Here is a 17161-nt window from a genome sequence, read left to right as displayed (position 1 = left end):
TGTCGCGGGCGCCAGTAGTCCCAGCTACTTGGGAGGCTGAGGCAAGAGGATCGTTTAAGCCCAAAAGTTAGAGGTTGCTGTGAGCTGGGACGCCACCGTTCCCTACCGGGGCCGACACAGTGAGACTCTATTTCAAAAAAAAAAAAAAAAAAAAGAAAGAAAGAAAGAAAAGAAAAGCAACAAAAAAAACCCATTATGGAGAATATTCAGACAGCTGAAGAGAACACAGCAAAATAGTCGCAGCGATCTCATTCTGGGAATTTGCCAAAAATCGCCAAAGTCCCAGTCTAAAGAGGGAAGGAAAATATTAAAACAAAATCTTCACAAGCCCCTTTCCCTCCTCTCGATCCCCTTTCAGTTCGGATTTGCTTATAGTTCCGCCACCCTTTGCGGAAGCCAGAGCCAGAAGCCCAGGGCATTTCAAAACAGCTTCCGCAGTCGCAGTTTTTCTCAAACTCTAGCGAAATAGGTTTCAAAACTGTTTCAATTTGCTTAAGGAGAAGAGCAGCTAAATTTGGGAGTCAGCGAGGCGGTTGGTTCCGCCAGCACGCAAGAAGCAGCACACATTACAGCGTTGTAGGATAGAGACAACCGGAAGTAGCTGCGGAGAGCTCTTCCGGTGCCAGCCGCAAAAGCAGTCCTACCAGGAGGAAGCGGAAGTGAGTCTGGTAGACCGCTCCGGGTTGCAGGAGTGGCTGTTTTGGGGACTGGCGTTTCTCCCATCTGGATGTGACGTTCAGGAGATGGGAATTAACAGCTTCTGAAACTGCATGTGGCTTCCAACAAATACGTCTGCCTGTGCCGACGAGAATAGCAGCCAGTCTTCTCGATTGACACTAGTTGCAACAAGCTTTAGCATGAGAATAAAAGACCTATATGAATTCTGTACATGTTAGCGCTGTGTTTCTTCCCCGTGTTTGAAGGAGACTCGGGAAAGCTCCATTAAAGAAAGAAGGGGACGAGAAGAAGGGACCTTGTCTGGATCCCAACCACATGTTTTTCCTGTTTCTGCAGAAAATTCATACTGCAAGGAGCTATTTTCATCTTCTGGTCCCAAGTACTATTCCCTCATCTAGGAAGTTATGAACGAATTTGGTCCTGACTGAAAATCTAGAGAGGTGGAAGAGGATGGGCATATTAGGAGTGTGTGTTCTGAGAAATCTACTCTACTGTGCATGCTGTTCCCTCTGCATGAATTGCTGTTTTTTCCTATACTTGTCATCTACTGTGAAATTTTTTTCTTGACCATGCTGACTAGATAAAAATCTGTTATAGGCTCTTATAGCCCCCCTAGACCACTTATTTATAGTGTTTAGCCAAGTTGCAATCTTTCATACATTTATGGGAATATATAAGCTTTTCTTCCCCATCAGACCAAGCTTCCTGAGAATAGGGACTGGTTTTGCTTACGATTTGTATTCCCTAAAGAATAGCTCAGTTTCTGGTATAAAGTAGGCTCTCAATTCAATTTTGTTAAATAAACTTCTACAGGGAGACCAAAAGACTACAGGTTACTGCAAAATCTAAATGGAGTTATAGCTTTCCTATGAAAGCTATAAATTAGTTTCAGAGTAGGGCTGAGAAGGAGGGGGGGGAGGATGGGTGGAGGGAGGGTGATTGGTGGGATCATGCCTATGGTTCATCTTATAAGGGTACATGTGAATCTTTCTAAATGTAGAATATAAATGTCTTAACACAATAACTAAGAAAATGACATGAAGGCTATGTTAACCAGTTTGATGAAAATATTTCAAATTGTATATAAAAACAGCACACTGTACCCCATGACAGTATTAATGTACATAGCTATGATTTAATTAAAAAAAAAGAAATGAAAAAAATTGATTGTATTGATTGTAAAAATTGTAGATCAATTACAAAAAGGAAAAATAAACTCCCAGAATAACAATAAATAATATGAAGTGGCATTTCAAATAAATAAAAACTGTATTTTAAAAAATCTAAATGGAGTTAAAAGTGAATTTGTAAATAATAATGAAGAAGTAATAAAGTGATATATTTTGTCATATCTCTGAGGGCTATATTTCCATAAATTAATACAGGCTTTTCTCAGTTAATATCTAAGTTTGAAACTGAACTATGGGGGTAAGAAATAAGAGAGTCAATAAAAATGAATAAACAAGAGTCCCTACTATCCAGGTACTAATAATAGTCTAGTGAGAGAACATTAGTCTGCTCCATTGAAGACTATATTCTATGGAACCCTATGTTCTCATGGTTCTTACAGCATCCTGGAAAAGACAGTGTATCAAACATGTGTGTGTGTGTAAACGTATGTCATTTTAGTGGGGTGAAGGAAGACCTCTTGAGAAAAATTGATATTTAAACTATAATATAAGGAAAATTGAAGGCCAATCAACATGAGACAGAGAAAACATCACATTAAAAAAGGTAGTCTAGAAGAAACTTAGAAAGCCTGAAGAATAAAGAGAAGGTCAGTGTGAATGGAAGTCTTTTATTAAGGAGAGGGATGACAAAAGAAATGAAACCAGAAAAGCAGGCAGGGGCTAGTTCATGCCAGATCTTTCCATGATGAAGATTTTAGATTTTATTATTAAAGCAGTGACAAGTCACTGGAGAGATTTAAGCAGAGGAGTGACAGAATTTTACTTAGATTTTTACAAGGTCATTCTGCTTTGAGAATTGGACAAGGAGGGAATGTAAGTAGATATGAAAAAGACAAAGACTTTAAAAGATTCCAGTGAGCAAATGAAGATATCCTGGGTGACAATGTTGTGAGTGAATGAAATAGAAATGGAATAATTGTCATAATAATTTGTAAAGAAAATACACCAAACTTAGTGATTAATTAGGTAAGGTATTGAGGGAGATGGAGGTATCAGATACTTCTGCTTCTGGACTTCAGAGGTCTAAAGATCTGCCTTTTTATGCTTTGGTTATTAAAGACTTCCTATCCTTTACCCCCTGGAAAGTTTCAAATTATATGAAATTTATTGTGACAGTACAGCATGGGGGTACATCCTGAACCTTGAAAGATTATACCATGGATGAATGCCTTAAGAAATTTAGGTCATAGTAGTTCCTTGAGAAACATTCCATTGTCAGTAGTAGAAAAGGGGACATGCTTTGAGACCTGCCAGTGTATCTTCAACATAAATACAACGTCCAAGATAAACTTCCTACTGGAAAAATATTAGGTACATTCAAACCAGGTATACAGGAGATAAATATGAAAAAATAAATATTTATTTGTATCTCTATCTTTGAGCCCATTGTCTTTTTTTGAGAGAGAGAGACTCACTTTGTTGCCCTGGGTAGAGGGCATCATAGCTCACAGCAACCTCAGACTCTTGGGCTCAAGTGATTCTCTTGCCTCATCCTCCCGAGTAGCTGGGAGGAACTACCGGCTCTGCTACAATGCCCAGCTATTTTTAGAGACAGGGTCCCAAACTCCCCAGCTCAAGCAATCCACCAGCCTTGGCTTCTCAGAGTGTTAGGATTACAGGCGTGAGCCACCTCACCTGGCCTCATATTCTTCTTGTAAGAATTTGTTGCCCATTTTACAAAGAAAGAAATTAAGTTTTGAGGAGATTAGGTATTTTATTAATGTAAAAAAATGTTACACATCTTACAAATGAAGAATCTTAGGGCCAGAGGAGTTAAGACCTCACCATTATGGCACAGATAGAATTTAAAAATTATACTAAAATTACGTGAAAGAGAAGATAAAACAAGGAAAGAAAGTGTAGAGTATAAGGAGGAAGAAAATTAAGAAACTTCAATATGTAGAAGATAGATAAGAAGTGCACAAAAGGAGCTAAGAAGTGCCCAAAGGGATTGGAAAGGAATCCATTGAGAAAAAAATTCAAAAGAACATACTGTCACAGGAATCAGAAGATAGTATTTCAAGAAGAAAGAAATAATAAATCATTTTTAATGTTGTTTAAGTGATATGAAAAAACTGATATGTAATCCACTGGATTTGGCAACATGGAGGTGAATTGATGATTCAATATTGACCAGAACACTTTGTGTGAAATCATGAAAGGTTGAGAAATTGAAGAAGGATTGTCAGCATATGCCAAAAATCTCTTCAAGAAGCTTGTATATAAAGGAAATTCATAGAAATGATGGTAACTGAAAGAAAACATGGGTGGTCCTGGAAAGATTTTTAAGATGGAAGATCAAATAATTTATTAAAAAGGGAGACATTGAATATGAAGGAATAAAATAAATCCTATTCAAAAGGGTGAAATTTTTAAGTGAACCTTTCATAATTCATGATATACTTAAAGTTTTTTTTTTTTTTTTTTTTTTTTTTTGCCAGAGCTGGGTTTGAACCCACTACCTCTGGCAGATGGGGCTATTGCCCTACCCTTTTGAGCCACAGGCGCCACCCATACGTAAAAGTTTTATATTTTACATAGATAACATGCTGCATTTTCCTGTGAGTTAAAGGGTTACAATTACAGAGTGTAGTGTAGGAGTCATTTAGATTTTCATTTGTTTGTAGGAATAAAAAGAACTATGTAGAAAAGTTCCTGCTTTCATAGCATTATCACTTATTTATTTCTATGAAATACTGTGGTTCTCTAGATATTGGGCTGAGCATTTCATATATACTGTTTTATTTAACTCTCACAACTTTTCAGCTGAGCAAACTGAGATTTGGAGAAAGTTAGTAATTTTCCTAATACAACATGTATGAAGTAGCAGAGACTGGACTTAAATATGAATCCTCCTGACATAAAGGATATATTCTTAATTATTTCTTGAAAATATCTAGACATATACAATTAACAAGATAAGCCACTCACACATGTACATATTCAAATCTGCGGGACTCTCCTTTAAATTGAATATTAGATATGTGAGCCAAATTTAAAGTGGAAAAATGGGCCTATCTCTAGTCTTTTACTTGTCACACCTCAACATTTCATACAAGGCTCTTATAGGCTTATGATGTTGCCATCCTTCAAGGAAAATTTTATTTCCTGAAAAATCAGAAATACTTCATCTGCAGTAGAAAAACGTTTACTTCATCTGCGTTTGTGTTTAATTTGGCACTGTAAAATTCAACTTAGCTCAACCTTCATGCGCTCTGGGACTCTTTCATGATACCATTATTTGTGTTCTAACTTAAATATCCCTTTTTAGTACTTCATAATACCTATGCAAATCACCGTGTTACCCTTTTAGGCTGTAATCTCTGACTTTTAGGCACAAAGCCTTACTCAACTTTATATACTCAATGCCTTTCACAGTGCCTGAACATAATCTGTGTGTAATAGGCACCTGCTGATGAATTAATAAATTCAAATGAATGCATGGCCAGATGATGGGCCTAACTGAAATGAAACAAACCCGATTTGAGGTGACTCTCAAAGAAAATTGAAATAAAGCAGTATATACTAACTTTTTTTTGTTCATAGTATGTAAACCCCAAATTGGAGAATTAATTAAAACTACCAAAAGGTGAGACTTGCCACTAGACCACGTAGGCAGAAAGAATTGGTGGCAGATTCTGCAAGAAAGCGCGGTCTACCCCAGGTTCTCACTTCTAACGCCTGGTGGCGCTACAGACTAAAAAGTAGGAGGAGGAGCCATTGCCGCAGTCTCCATCTTAGAAAGGATAAAATCCTTTCTAAGGCGCTGGGCACAGAAGCGGTTTGGAAACTTGGGCTACCGGCTCAGACGTCAGAGCTTTTTTCAAACGAAGGACTCTTAACTCCTCCTAGAGAACTTCCGAAGACATCATTAAAGGTAGCGTACTCAGAGGATGTTCAGGATATTATGCGAGAGAAAATTTGGCAGAAAAGGCAAGCTGTGTGTTTTCATTTTCTTCCTGGGCGTTGGACAGGCAACAGAGGACAAGGAAAGCTGCTATTGACGGCCAGAGTTTCTGGAGATTGGCGCTAGCAGCTGAAAGGGGAGTGTCTGCCAAGCGGTGGGAAGATAGACAAGAGCAGAGTCGATTCAAAAGGCATCCAAGGACATTTTACGTTGGCCCACGGAAGAGCCATTGCTCCCAAATTGGAGCTCTGCATTTCCAAGTATTACCTGTAAACTTCCCTTTTGTTTTCTGAGAAAAGTCTATGCGTCTGAGAGGTAACTGTTCCTCCCCACCTTTGAAAATTCATTCTGAACATTCCAGAATGTGCACGGGAAACATACGTGTTTATCACTGGAAACTATACGCTTGGTTTCAGTTCTCATTTTCACAATAATGTGTAGTGCAATAGTCGGGTAAGTAATTTGTTCATTCGTGGGGGGGGGGGAGATCGCTGGATGAAGAACAATCCAAGGTAAGTTAAATTCTCACGGAAAAGAACGGTAAATATTTATCAACAGTAGTCCAGGATCTCTTAGGTCCAAATTAAGAAAATCAGTGACAAAAATCTTGAAATACATGCTCCCTCTGCAACCTGATTTTCGAAATCACAGTAAATAATTAGGAGCCAGCTCACTGAATTCTCCAGGCTCACTGAATTCTCTATCTAACTTTCTGAAAGCACTCACCAACTTATTTTCTTTTTGAGACAGAGTCTCACTTTGTTGCCCTGGGTAGAGTTCTGTTGCCTCATAGCTCACAGCAACCTCAAACTCTTGGGCTCAAGCGATCATCTTGCCTCATTCTTTTTCACTTTTAGTAGAGACTGGGGTCTCACTCTTGCTTAGGCTGGTCTTGAGCTCAAGTGATCCACCCGCCTAAGCCTCCCAGACTGCTAGGATTACAGGCATGAACCACTGCGTCCGGCCTCACCAAACATTTTAAATACTGCTGATATTTGCTCCAAGAAAATCACCAATTTTAGTGCTACATAGCAAATACTCAGGCGATTTACAGCAGAAATAATTTCAGAATTATCTTTCTTCATGTGAAGGATGTTGGATGACAATGCCATTGGATGACAATTCCATGGAATTGGTTGGGTTGAGCTTGCTTCATCCTGGAGCACTTCCGCAAACAGATTTCACCTCTCTGAGGATCATGACGTCATCATTCTGGGATAAAAAGAAAATGCCTTGATCCTTCCTTGAAGAATTCTCTTTGTATTGGATGTTAAAAATATTTTATATTCTGCCAACTCATTGCAGGATAAAGAGAAGAGAGTTTATGCATCACTTTATTGCTAATGAAATTAGTTTCCTGGTAGCTCAAAACAAAACTATATCATCCTTGGCATCCTTGCTTTTGGTCTTCAGATAAAAGGTAGAAGAAAATATCACCTCTCTCAATAAGATTATGGTTGTTATTTTGTGGCTCTACCTTCAGTAGTGTTTTCTCTTTTTCTGAAGTATAGCTAATTGTCCATTTACAGTCAAAATGTATTGATGGCTCAGCTATTTTTATTTTTTCATTTACCACACCAAGGTCTGTTTAGATGCTAGTAGCCTTGTTCTTCTTTATTGGTAAGCACAGAAAAGGAACACACTTTTTTCTGCCCATACCTAATTTCCTGCCTGATTTCCTAAGTTGGGGATAATTTAGTTTAAATTAAAACTTTGAGTAGACTATCATAGCAGATATTCTGCAGTGTGATGAGAAAACTCATCCCAAGTCTGTACCCAAGTAATAGTCTTCATAGACTCCTAGAGAAGGTCAAGACGTTTATTTTTAAGTTAGCTTTTGCTTTTCCTGATATTTCATAGATGATGGTGAAATAAGATGGATGTGATAGTCTACTTTTCAGCACAACTGTTCTTCATTTACTTAATTCAAATAACTATTTACTTCATTAATATTATGTAGTTTTTATTTTTATTTGAAATAAAGTCTTATGATGACATTGAAGACAAAAAATCAAATATAGATATAAAACAATAGGAGAAAGTTATTGGTAGAAACAAATGTCTCTTTCGTTATTTAATGCCTAAACCTGCAGAGTTGTGTGGCGTATTAATTTCAATGCTACATTTGTGTTTTTGAGGCCATATTTGCTGGAAGATGTCACAAAGAGGAATAATGGAATACTTAAATCTCCATATGAGGCAAAGGTTGAGTCTTTACATTTTACTTAGCAAAGACCATTCAGGGTCCTGAACTCCTGGAGGGTAGTTCCTTCATTGCTAATTTAGTAGAGATTTGGGGGCCTGAGAGTGTGGAAGTTAGGGGATGGAGGCAATGAGAGGTCAATTAATATTTCTAAATATTAATGACAGCATTTTCAGTCAACAGATTCAGGATTTGCTACTAAATGTAAATTGGATGCAGAGTTGGTATGCAGACCCAGTGGAGCATAGATAGAAACTGCAATTTTCAATTGTTAAAGAGACATTGTTTGCATTTTTCTAAGTTTAATTGAGACTCACAGATATAAATAACCATTTACCAGTGTGTTCCTGGACCTGAGAATGTGCTAGGAAATTCTTTCAGAACCAAAGTTTTTGTAGATGGCAAGAGTTGGATATGGACAGAGCAGTGTTCATACTTATACCTTGTATACCAATTCCCATATCTTCTTTCACTTGCCAGGACAATGGTGGCAGGAAATATCCTAAATAGGAATGGGCAGGTTTCTCAATGGAAAGAAATAAGTTGAGGTTAATTTAACCATAACAGGGGAGAGGGAAGGGAGGGGAGGGGAGAGGATAGGCGGAGGGAGGGTGATTGGTGGGATCATGCCAACGGTTCATCTTATAAGGGTACATGTGAATCTTTCTAAATGTAGAATATGAATATCTTAACACAATAGCTAAGAAAATGACATGAAGGCTATGTTAACTAGTTTGATGAAAATATTTCAAATTGTATATAAAAACAGCACACTGTACCCCATGAAGGTATTAATGTACACAGCTATGATTTAATAAAAAATAATGTTGAGTGGTAGGTCATTATATAGATCCAGATGTGCACTGTTCTTCACCAAAGTTGTGGGTTATTAGTGATTTTACTCCGTTGTTCTACAAGGTACTAATCTCAGGAAAAATGTCTTCTTTCTCTGGCTATCACCTTTTCTGTAAGAGATTTGGATGTAAGATATAATTGAGAAATATCTTTAAGGTTTTCTGAGCTTAATGAAGATAATGAAAATTTTAAGTAAAACATACAGGTTTTTTTTTAATCCCTTACTAAAACCCACAGGTTCCAAGGCAATACTAATTTACAGCATGGATTCTGAGATGAAAGACTATCTTTGAATACTATCTTGATATAAAAGACAACACAACCCTATAATCAGGTTATCACTTATAAATTACATCCCAGGGAACTAGTTTGAGATCATAGTTGCTGATTTTTCTGTTTCATATCCAGGCCAAAGAAAAAAACAGATGCTTTGTTTTCATAATACCACCTTCCCTTCACCCTAAAACCTTTGGTAGAGGTAGATAGAGAAGAAATAAATACAATGCCATTATCGCTGCCAGAGATCTGGAGTTTCCCCAAACTGAAAATGAAACATAATATAACCATGTCTTCATTTTCACCCAACTGCCTCTACACTTAACATCATGAGAATACAACTTCAGAGTGCATGAACTTTGGCAGCATACTGCCATAGACAGAGACTTAGAAAAATGCTCAAGCAACCCATTCACTACTGCTACCCCAATGTGTGTACACTCTATCAAAAGGAATATGAAGAATCAGTTTGCTCTGGGCGGCGCCTGTGGCTCAAGGAGCCAGTGGTGGCAGGCTCAAACCTGGCTCTGGCCAAAAACTGAAAAAAAAGAATCTGTTTTCTCTGACACTCTAAAATTGCAAGGCCAAGTTATGTGTGAGCAAAACAGCAGCTTCACCGAGCTAAGAAGCAACATGGTGTTGGTGTGGATGGCAGTATTTGATGGCAGTGGCAAATCATCCTTCATGTTACATTTTATGCAGAAAGGAATATGTAATGCTCAAGTTGGTGGCAGTGGAAAGAGACTAGATCTGGAAGGCTTTCATGCCCTATCAATTACTAAAGGACTTGAGTTTTGGTCTGTTTAGCATGTAAGCCTAAGATAGGACACCACCATGTTTCTTAGTTATAGTAATCTAGCCAGTCATAGACTTAAGGTTACGGTTAAGGACACTGAGATGCTACCTATGTCCTCTGTGATTAGACTACACCTGCATCTGGTCAGTTATTTCTTTCAGCTCTGCTGACCACATCTTGGAGGTCTCAGAGAAAGTTTGAGACTCCTCACTTAGCAGCTACATTTTTATTAGCATGGTCTCAGTATTCTTTTGCTGTCTCATCTGCCTGCTCCTTTTCATGGTATAAGTTCAAGTAAGTACCCCAATGTGTTGATAAATATTTTCTCATTTTAAAGCATCCCCCCCATCTTTTTGCCCTCCCTCCTTCTTCAGATTTCTTCATTATTTATTAATTTTCTATAATGTATTCAGTAGTTAACAAGCACTTAGCTATATGTTCTTTTTAAGGTGAAATTTCAATTGTTAATAAAGAAATTTCAATTCTTAATAAAAATGCAGTCATTTACTAGATTACCTAAACCTGATAAGAGTTTTGGCCTGCTTTAACATGGGGTGAGAAGATGTCTGAGATTCATGGGAAAGGTCATATATGTTATGTGGATACATACGTACTGTATATGTATGCATAAATATACCTCCATACCGCAGGTTTCACGTCTTCCAATTCAACCAACTATAGATCAAAAAGATTTTAAAAAATAGCAACACAACAATAGCAAATAAAACATAGTATGGCAACTATTTACATAAAATTTACATTGTATTAAGTCTTAAAAGTAATCTAGAGATTCAAAGTTTGTAGGGGGATTTGCATAGGTTAGATGCAAATACTATGCCATTTTATTTAAGGGGTTCTATATCCACAGATTTTGGTATCTCTGAAGTTCCTGGAACCAATCCCCCATGGATACTGAGGGATAAATGTATGTAATTACCTTTAAGGATAGAGGGAGGGAGGGAGAAAAAACACCCAATATATACTCATATCAGGCCACACAGAACTCATGAAAATGCCTGGTCAAGATTTTTGTTTTTAAGGCTATAGACTGTCCTGAAACTATGATGTTCTCCTGAATAAAAAAAAGCCAAGATTCTTGTGCTGGTGTCTTTTTGTGCAGTTGTTAGTTTTCTAGTGCAGTTTTCTAGTGCAGTTTCAATTCTGTGCAGTTGTTAGTTTTATATGTACTGTGGGAAGAGAATAAAGTACCTTCATTTCCTCTGCTAGAATCACGTTTATTTTTAAATCCTGCTTACTTGAACTTCATGAAATGTACATATTAATAGATTATGGAATAACTTATAAGTTTGTGTCCTCAAAAGAAAATTGTTGGGAGTGTTACTACAGGTTCACAAATACCTCTTTCTTATTTTTAAAAAATATTTTAATATGTTGGACTTTTGTTTGATAGCTGGGTAAAGAAGGCCAGCTTGTATGCTGAAACCATTGATGAGCTAAGATTTATTTCTATCAAATGAGGGCTAGTGGTGTGGATAATATCTTTATATTGTTTGGCATTATCTTTGGTAGGGAAAAGTAGTCATATAAGTTCCTTTGACTATTCTTTCTCTTAGTTTTTATAATTTACCTCTTGTGGTACTCAAAAGAACCAAATCACCCTTTGGTGAAGAAAAAGAGCAAGTTTAATATGATAGATAAACAGTGTGGTCCTATTTACTTCCTAAATGGCTGATCATTTTATTTTGTACCAAGACTAATGTGACTTGCTTTCATATTTATATACTTTGAAAATATTTTTCTCTTAGATGCAAAATTATTTTTTATGATATTTTAATATGTTGGATTTTTATTGAAAATAATCAAAATTATGAAAGTGACTCCTAGGATATATGAAAAGTAATGCCAAACATAAGAAATTAAACTTAATGTAATGCTTCATTTTAATTCTTCATTACAATGTAAATAATTATACAAATATATGAATATTTTATTTAGATTTATAAACATGGCATAGATTCTAATTCTAATATATGTGATATATGTAATAATCTCTATTGTTAAAGGAGATTAAGAAAATGAGAGCATTTGAAAAGAGTACCCAAGAAGGAATGCGAATTCTCATCAAGGGTTAAGAAAATAAATGATTTAAAATAGCACAGTGTAAATAATGCATTGAAAGCTGGAAACTATCTACAAAAATAAGGTATTGGTATTGGTTCTATTCTAGATTTTATTTTCCTTTTCTTTTGAGACAGGATCTGGCTCTATGGTCTGGGCTAGAGTGCCATTGCATCCACCTAGCTAACAGCAACCTCAAATTTCTGGGTTCATTCAAGCCATCCTCCTGCTTTAGCCTTCTGAGCAGCTGGGACTAGAGGCACCTGCCACAACAACCTGGTTAATTTTTCTGGTTTAAGTAGAAACGAGGCCTCACTCTTGCTCAGGCTGGTCTTAAACTCCTAAGCTCAAGTGATCTTCATTTCTTGGGATGATTACAGGTGTGAGCCACTGTCCCTGGCCTATTTCTAGATGTCTTAAGAACATCAAAACAGAAAGAAATGTGAAACTTTATGAATTATGAGAACATAACTCTACGTGAACATTTAAAACTTTTGCACAATAAAATCTAATGTGTTCTTAAGTATCATTTCTTTTGAATATCTAAGTTTTTTATTCTTTAACTTATGAGTGGTGCTAGATTTTGTAATTTCCGTTACCTATTTTTTCTCCTTTAATATTTCAAATGACCTACCAGTCATCATCTACCTTTAGGATGTAAGTGATTTATTTCTGACCCTAATAAAGTTTTGCAATCTGAATAAAGAGCGTCTTTTAAAGACTTGAGTTTTGGGGTTTTAAAGACTTGAGTTTTGGGGTTTTATTTGCCTGGATGTTTAATACAGTGCCTAATGCTCAGTATTAATGAATGAAAATATTTTAAATTATTATAATATTAACATAAAAGTGATAATCATTAAACACAAAAATAATATCAGCCAGACAGAATTAGGCATTTGTTTTCTAAAGGGAACCTATGATAGCCACATTTTTTTTTTATCCAAGTAAAGAAAATAAATGAGAACTTTTAAAAATGTTATGCCATGGCTCAGTGCCTGTAGCTCAGGTGGCTAAGGTGCCAGCCACATATACCAGAGCTGGTGGGTTTGAGTTCAGCCCAAGCCTGCCAAACAGTGACAACTACAACCAAAAAATAGCTGGGCGTTGTGGCAGGTGCCTGTAGTTCCAGCTACTTGGGAGGCTGAGGCAAAAGAATCGCTTGAGCCTAGGAGTTGGAGGTTGCTGTGAGTTGTGACGCCACAGCTCTCTACCCAGGGCGATAGCTTGAAGCTCTGTCTCAAAAAAAAAAAAAAAGTTATGTCATTAGTACATTTACTAAATCAGCCATTCAAGTCATCTAGAAATATAGGAGATAGAAGAACAGATTAAATGACTGCATGAAGAAAGTATCGAACAAATCCAGACTACAGGACATCCTAAACGACAACTGGTCTGGGCACTTAAAAAAAAATTCAATGTCATAAAAATGAGGACTGTTACAAATAGATGTTAACGCCCAAATACAATCATGAAACTTCAATATAAAAATTTCTAAGACCTCCCTTGTAACAAGTGGTTAAGAAAATAAGTGCATTTGTAAAAGGAATTCAACAGTGAATGTGAGTTCTTAACAAAGTTGAAGAAAACTGGAGAAGGATAATGGAAGGCTAACTAGTGAGATTTAATAATTAATGTGTTTTAGATAATATTGTTAAATTATTGTTGATTTTCTTGAAGTGTGATAGCATTGTTATGAAGGATAAATGTCCTTAGACATCTGCTGAATATTTGGAGGTGAAGTATTGTGATGTCTGCAAGTTTCTTTGAAATAGGTTGGCAAAAAAGGGGTATGTATGTAGAATAAGAACAAGTATGGAAAAATAAAGTATTAGCTTGGATGGAAAGAAGGGTTTTGTTTATTGTATTTCCATGTATTTGAAAAATTTCTTAATGCAAATATTTTTAAGTTATTAGACTCTTTTTGATGAGTCTATATGCAATTGGTAAACAAATATTGATACCTTATTATTAACTAAAGTCAGTCCATAGTTTGGACTAGGGTTCACTCTTTATACTCTTCTATGGATTTTTATAAATTTGTAACATCATCTATCCACCATTGCTGTATAGTAAAGTTTCATTGCCCTAAAACTCCACTGTTTTGTTTTCCTAATTCCTCCTCCTCCCCTCCACCTGGCAACTGCTGATTTTTTTTAATGCCTTTATAGTTTTGGTTTTACCAGACTGTCATATAGTTGGAATAATTCGGTTTGTATCCTTTTCCAAATTAGCTTCCTTCACTAAGCAGTATGCATCTAAGTTTGCTCCATTCTTTTTGTGGCTTGATAACTCATTTATTTTATCAGTATTTTAAACATAGAGATGTTTAAAAAACCTAAAAACAAACTGCAACATAAATAAATTGTTAGGAACCTGATTTAACAAACCATGTCTTTAAGACATATTTTAAGATAATTAGCCAGGCCAGGTGATGAGGGCCTGTAGTCTGACCTGCTTCAGAGCCCTAGGTGGGAGTAATGCTTGAGCCCAGAAGTTTAGCAGTGAGCTGTGATCAGGCCACTGCACTCCAGCCTAAGCAACAGAGTGAAACCTCCTCTCTTTTAAAAAAATAATATTTAGGCAAATTTCAATATTTACTGAGTATTTGATATTTTGATATTATTAACTTTTCTAGATGTGATAATGGACTTGAGGTCATATTCTTTAAATGTTCTCATCTGTTACATATTTTAAAAGTATTGACATGTTCACAAGAAGAAATTACCCAACTTCTCTTGGATATTTTCATGTGGCTCATATACATCAAATTTCATGAAAATTTGAAGTGGGAGATGTACAAGAAAGGAATAGTAAGGAGCCAATTTCAGTGTCCACAAGAATGCTCTCTTGATTTCCATGCTTTACCTGAGTTGCCATACTTTTCAGTTAGACTTGAATAGGAGGATGGTAAACTAACCACTACGGAGATGTGCTCATGCCCAGGCTCTGAGTAAAAACTGGAAATTTTCTAGTCAAAACCTTTTCTCTACTGCATTCCAGAACTGAGGTAAGTCACATTTTCTGAAGTTGACTTTTTCCAGTTTAAAAAGAGCAGCTCGGAACTGTGGAAATTAGAATGACTACTCTATGTTTGCTGCGCCATGTTAGATACAGTGAAAAGCCTTTCAAAATGTAGATCAGACGTCAGTAGATTGGGAGACACTATTTAAAAACACTCAATTTAGATTGTCATCAATCTGAAAGAAAATACTGGGATTTTTGTTTTGGAGAAAATTAACACTCCAGAAGGACGCGGGGTGGCGCTGCAGTCTTAGAAGTAGAATAAAGCCACAGAGCTGACACTCCTTCACCCTGAGACTCAGCGAAAGAAGCAAGTAGGAAGAAGAGGGTTTGTAAAGCGGTCGCTCGGGGAAACTGAATCCGAGGCCCTCGTATTATCCACTTATTCTAGTATCTGCGAGATACTGAGAGACTGAGTCAGCGACAACGTGGTTGGAGCGGGTTTGCTCAGAGACCAGAGGCGATGGAGGCCAGAGAGAGAAAGGAACGACGCGTTCTGAAGCAAAGGCAAGTCTTGATATTCTTTGTTTTGCTGAGCACAGCTCAGGCTGATTCTCAGCCTAGGCACTATTCAGTAGCCGAGGAAACCGACAGTGGTTCCTTTGTGGCCAATTTGTTAAAAGATCTGGGGCTGGAGGTAGATGAGCTATCTGAGAGGGCCCCCCGGGTCGTTTCCAAAGGGAAAAAATTGCAATTGCAGCTCGACAGGCAGACTGGAGATTTGTTGGTAAATGAGAAACTGGATCGGGAGGAGTTGTGCGGCCCCGCCGAGCCCTGTGTACTACCTTTCCAGGTGCTGTTGGAAAATCCTTTGCAGTTTTTTCAGGCAGAGCTGTGGATTAGGGACATTAATGACCATTCCCCAGTTTTCCTAGACAAAGAAATAATTTTGAAAATTTCAGAAAGTATCACTCCTGGAACTACTTTCCTGATAGAACGTGCCCAGGACTTAGATGTAGGAAGCAATGGTTTACAGAGTTACAAAATCAGCTCCAATTTATACTTTCATCTTAAATTGCAAGACAGTCCTGATGGCATAATGTTACCACAGCTGGTGCTGGACAAAGCATTGGATCGAGAGGAACAGTCTGAGATCAGGTTAACCCTCACAGCGCTGGATGGGGGGACTCCACCCAGGTCTGGCACTGCCGTGATCCACATTGAAGTCTTGGACATCAATGACAATGCCCCCGAGTTTGCAATGCTACTCTATGAGGTGCAGGTCCCAGAAAACACCCCTGTTGGATCTCACATTACTACCGTCTCTGCTAGGGATTTAGACATTGGAGCCTATGGACAAATATCTTACGTATTTTCCCAAGCTTCTGAAGACATTCGCAAAACGTTTCAAATCAATTCAAAGTCAGGAGAACTATTTTTAATGCAGAAACTAGATTTCGAATTTGTTCAGACTTACACAATAAACATTCAAGCGACAGATGGTGGGGGCCTTTCTGGAAGTTGTGTGGTATTTATCAAAGTGATGGATTTGAATGACAACCCTCCAGAACTGACCATAACCACACTTATCAGTCAGATTCCAGAAAACTTGCAGGAGACTATAATTGCTGTATTCAGTGTTTCAGATCCTGACTCAGGAGACAACGGAAAGATGGTTTGCTCTATCCAAGATGATCTTCCTTTTTTCCTGAAGCCCTCCGTTGAGAATTTTTACACTCTCGTTACAAACACAGCCCTAGACCGGGAGACCACCTCTGAGTATAATGTCACCATCACAGTCACAGACTTGGGGTCACCCAGGCTGAAAACAGAGCACAGCATAACTGTGCTAGTATCTGACCTAAACGACAACTCTCCCGCCTTCACCCAAACCTCCTACACCGTGTTCGTCCGCGAAAACAACAGCCCCGCCCTGCACATAGGCACCATCAGTGCCACAGACAGGGACTCAGGCACCAACGCCCAGGTCGCCTACTCCCTGCTGCCAGCTCAGGACCCGCACCTGCCCCTCGACTCCCTGGTCTCCATCAACGCCGACAACGGACACCTGTTCGCCCTGAGGGCGCTGGACTACGAGGCCCTGCAGGCCTTCGAGTTCCGCGTGGGCGCCACAGACCGAGGCTCCCCCGCGCTGAGCAGCGAGGCGCTGGTGCGCGTGGTGGTGGTGGACGCCAACGACAACTCGCCCTTCGTGC

General features: G+C 37.9%; 1 protein-coding gene across 1 annotated transcript in view; it reads left to right on the top strand.

Moving 5' to 3' along the window:
* The first annotated feature begins 15468 nt into the window (after nt 1–15468).
* LOC100956537 (protocadherin beta-2-like) overlaps nt 15469–17161 on the top strand; it is a 25026-nt gene continuing 23333 nt past the window's right edge. Inside the window, exon 1 of the mRNA XM_012806974.2 lies at nt 15469–17157. Coding sequence (XP_012662428.1) covers nt 15469–17157 — 1689 coding nt within the window. The remainder of the gene's footprint in view (nt 17158–17161) is intronic.

This window comes from Otolemur garnettii, unplaced genomic scaffold (genome assembly GCF_000181295.1).
Source record: "Otolemur garnettii isolate 467f Iridium unplaced genomic scaffold, OtoGar3 scaffold00003, whole genome shotgun sequence".
NCBI classification, from domain to species: Eukaryota; Metazoa; Chordata; class Mammalia; order Primates; family Galagidae; genus Otolemur; species Otolemur garnettii.
The sequence above is the reverse complement of the archived record's forward strand: the minus strand, read 5'-3'. Positions and strand labels throughout refer to the sequence as shown.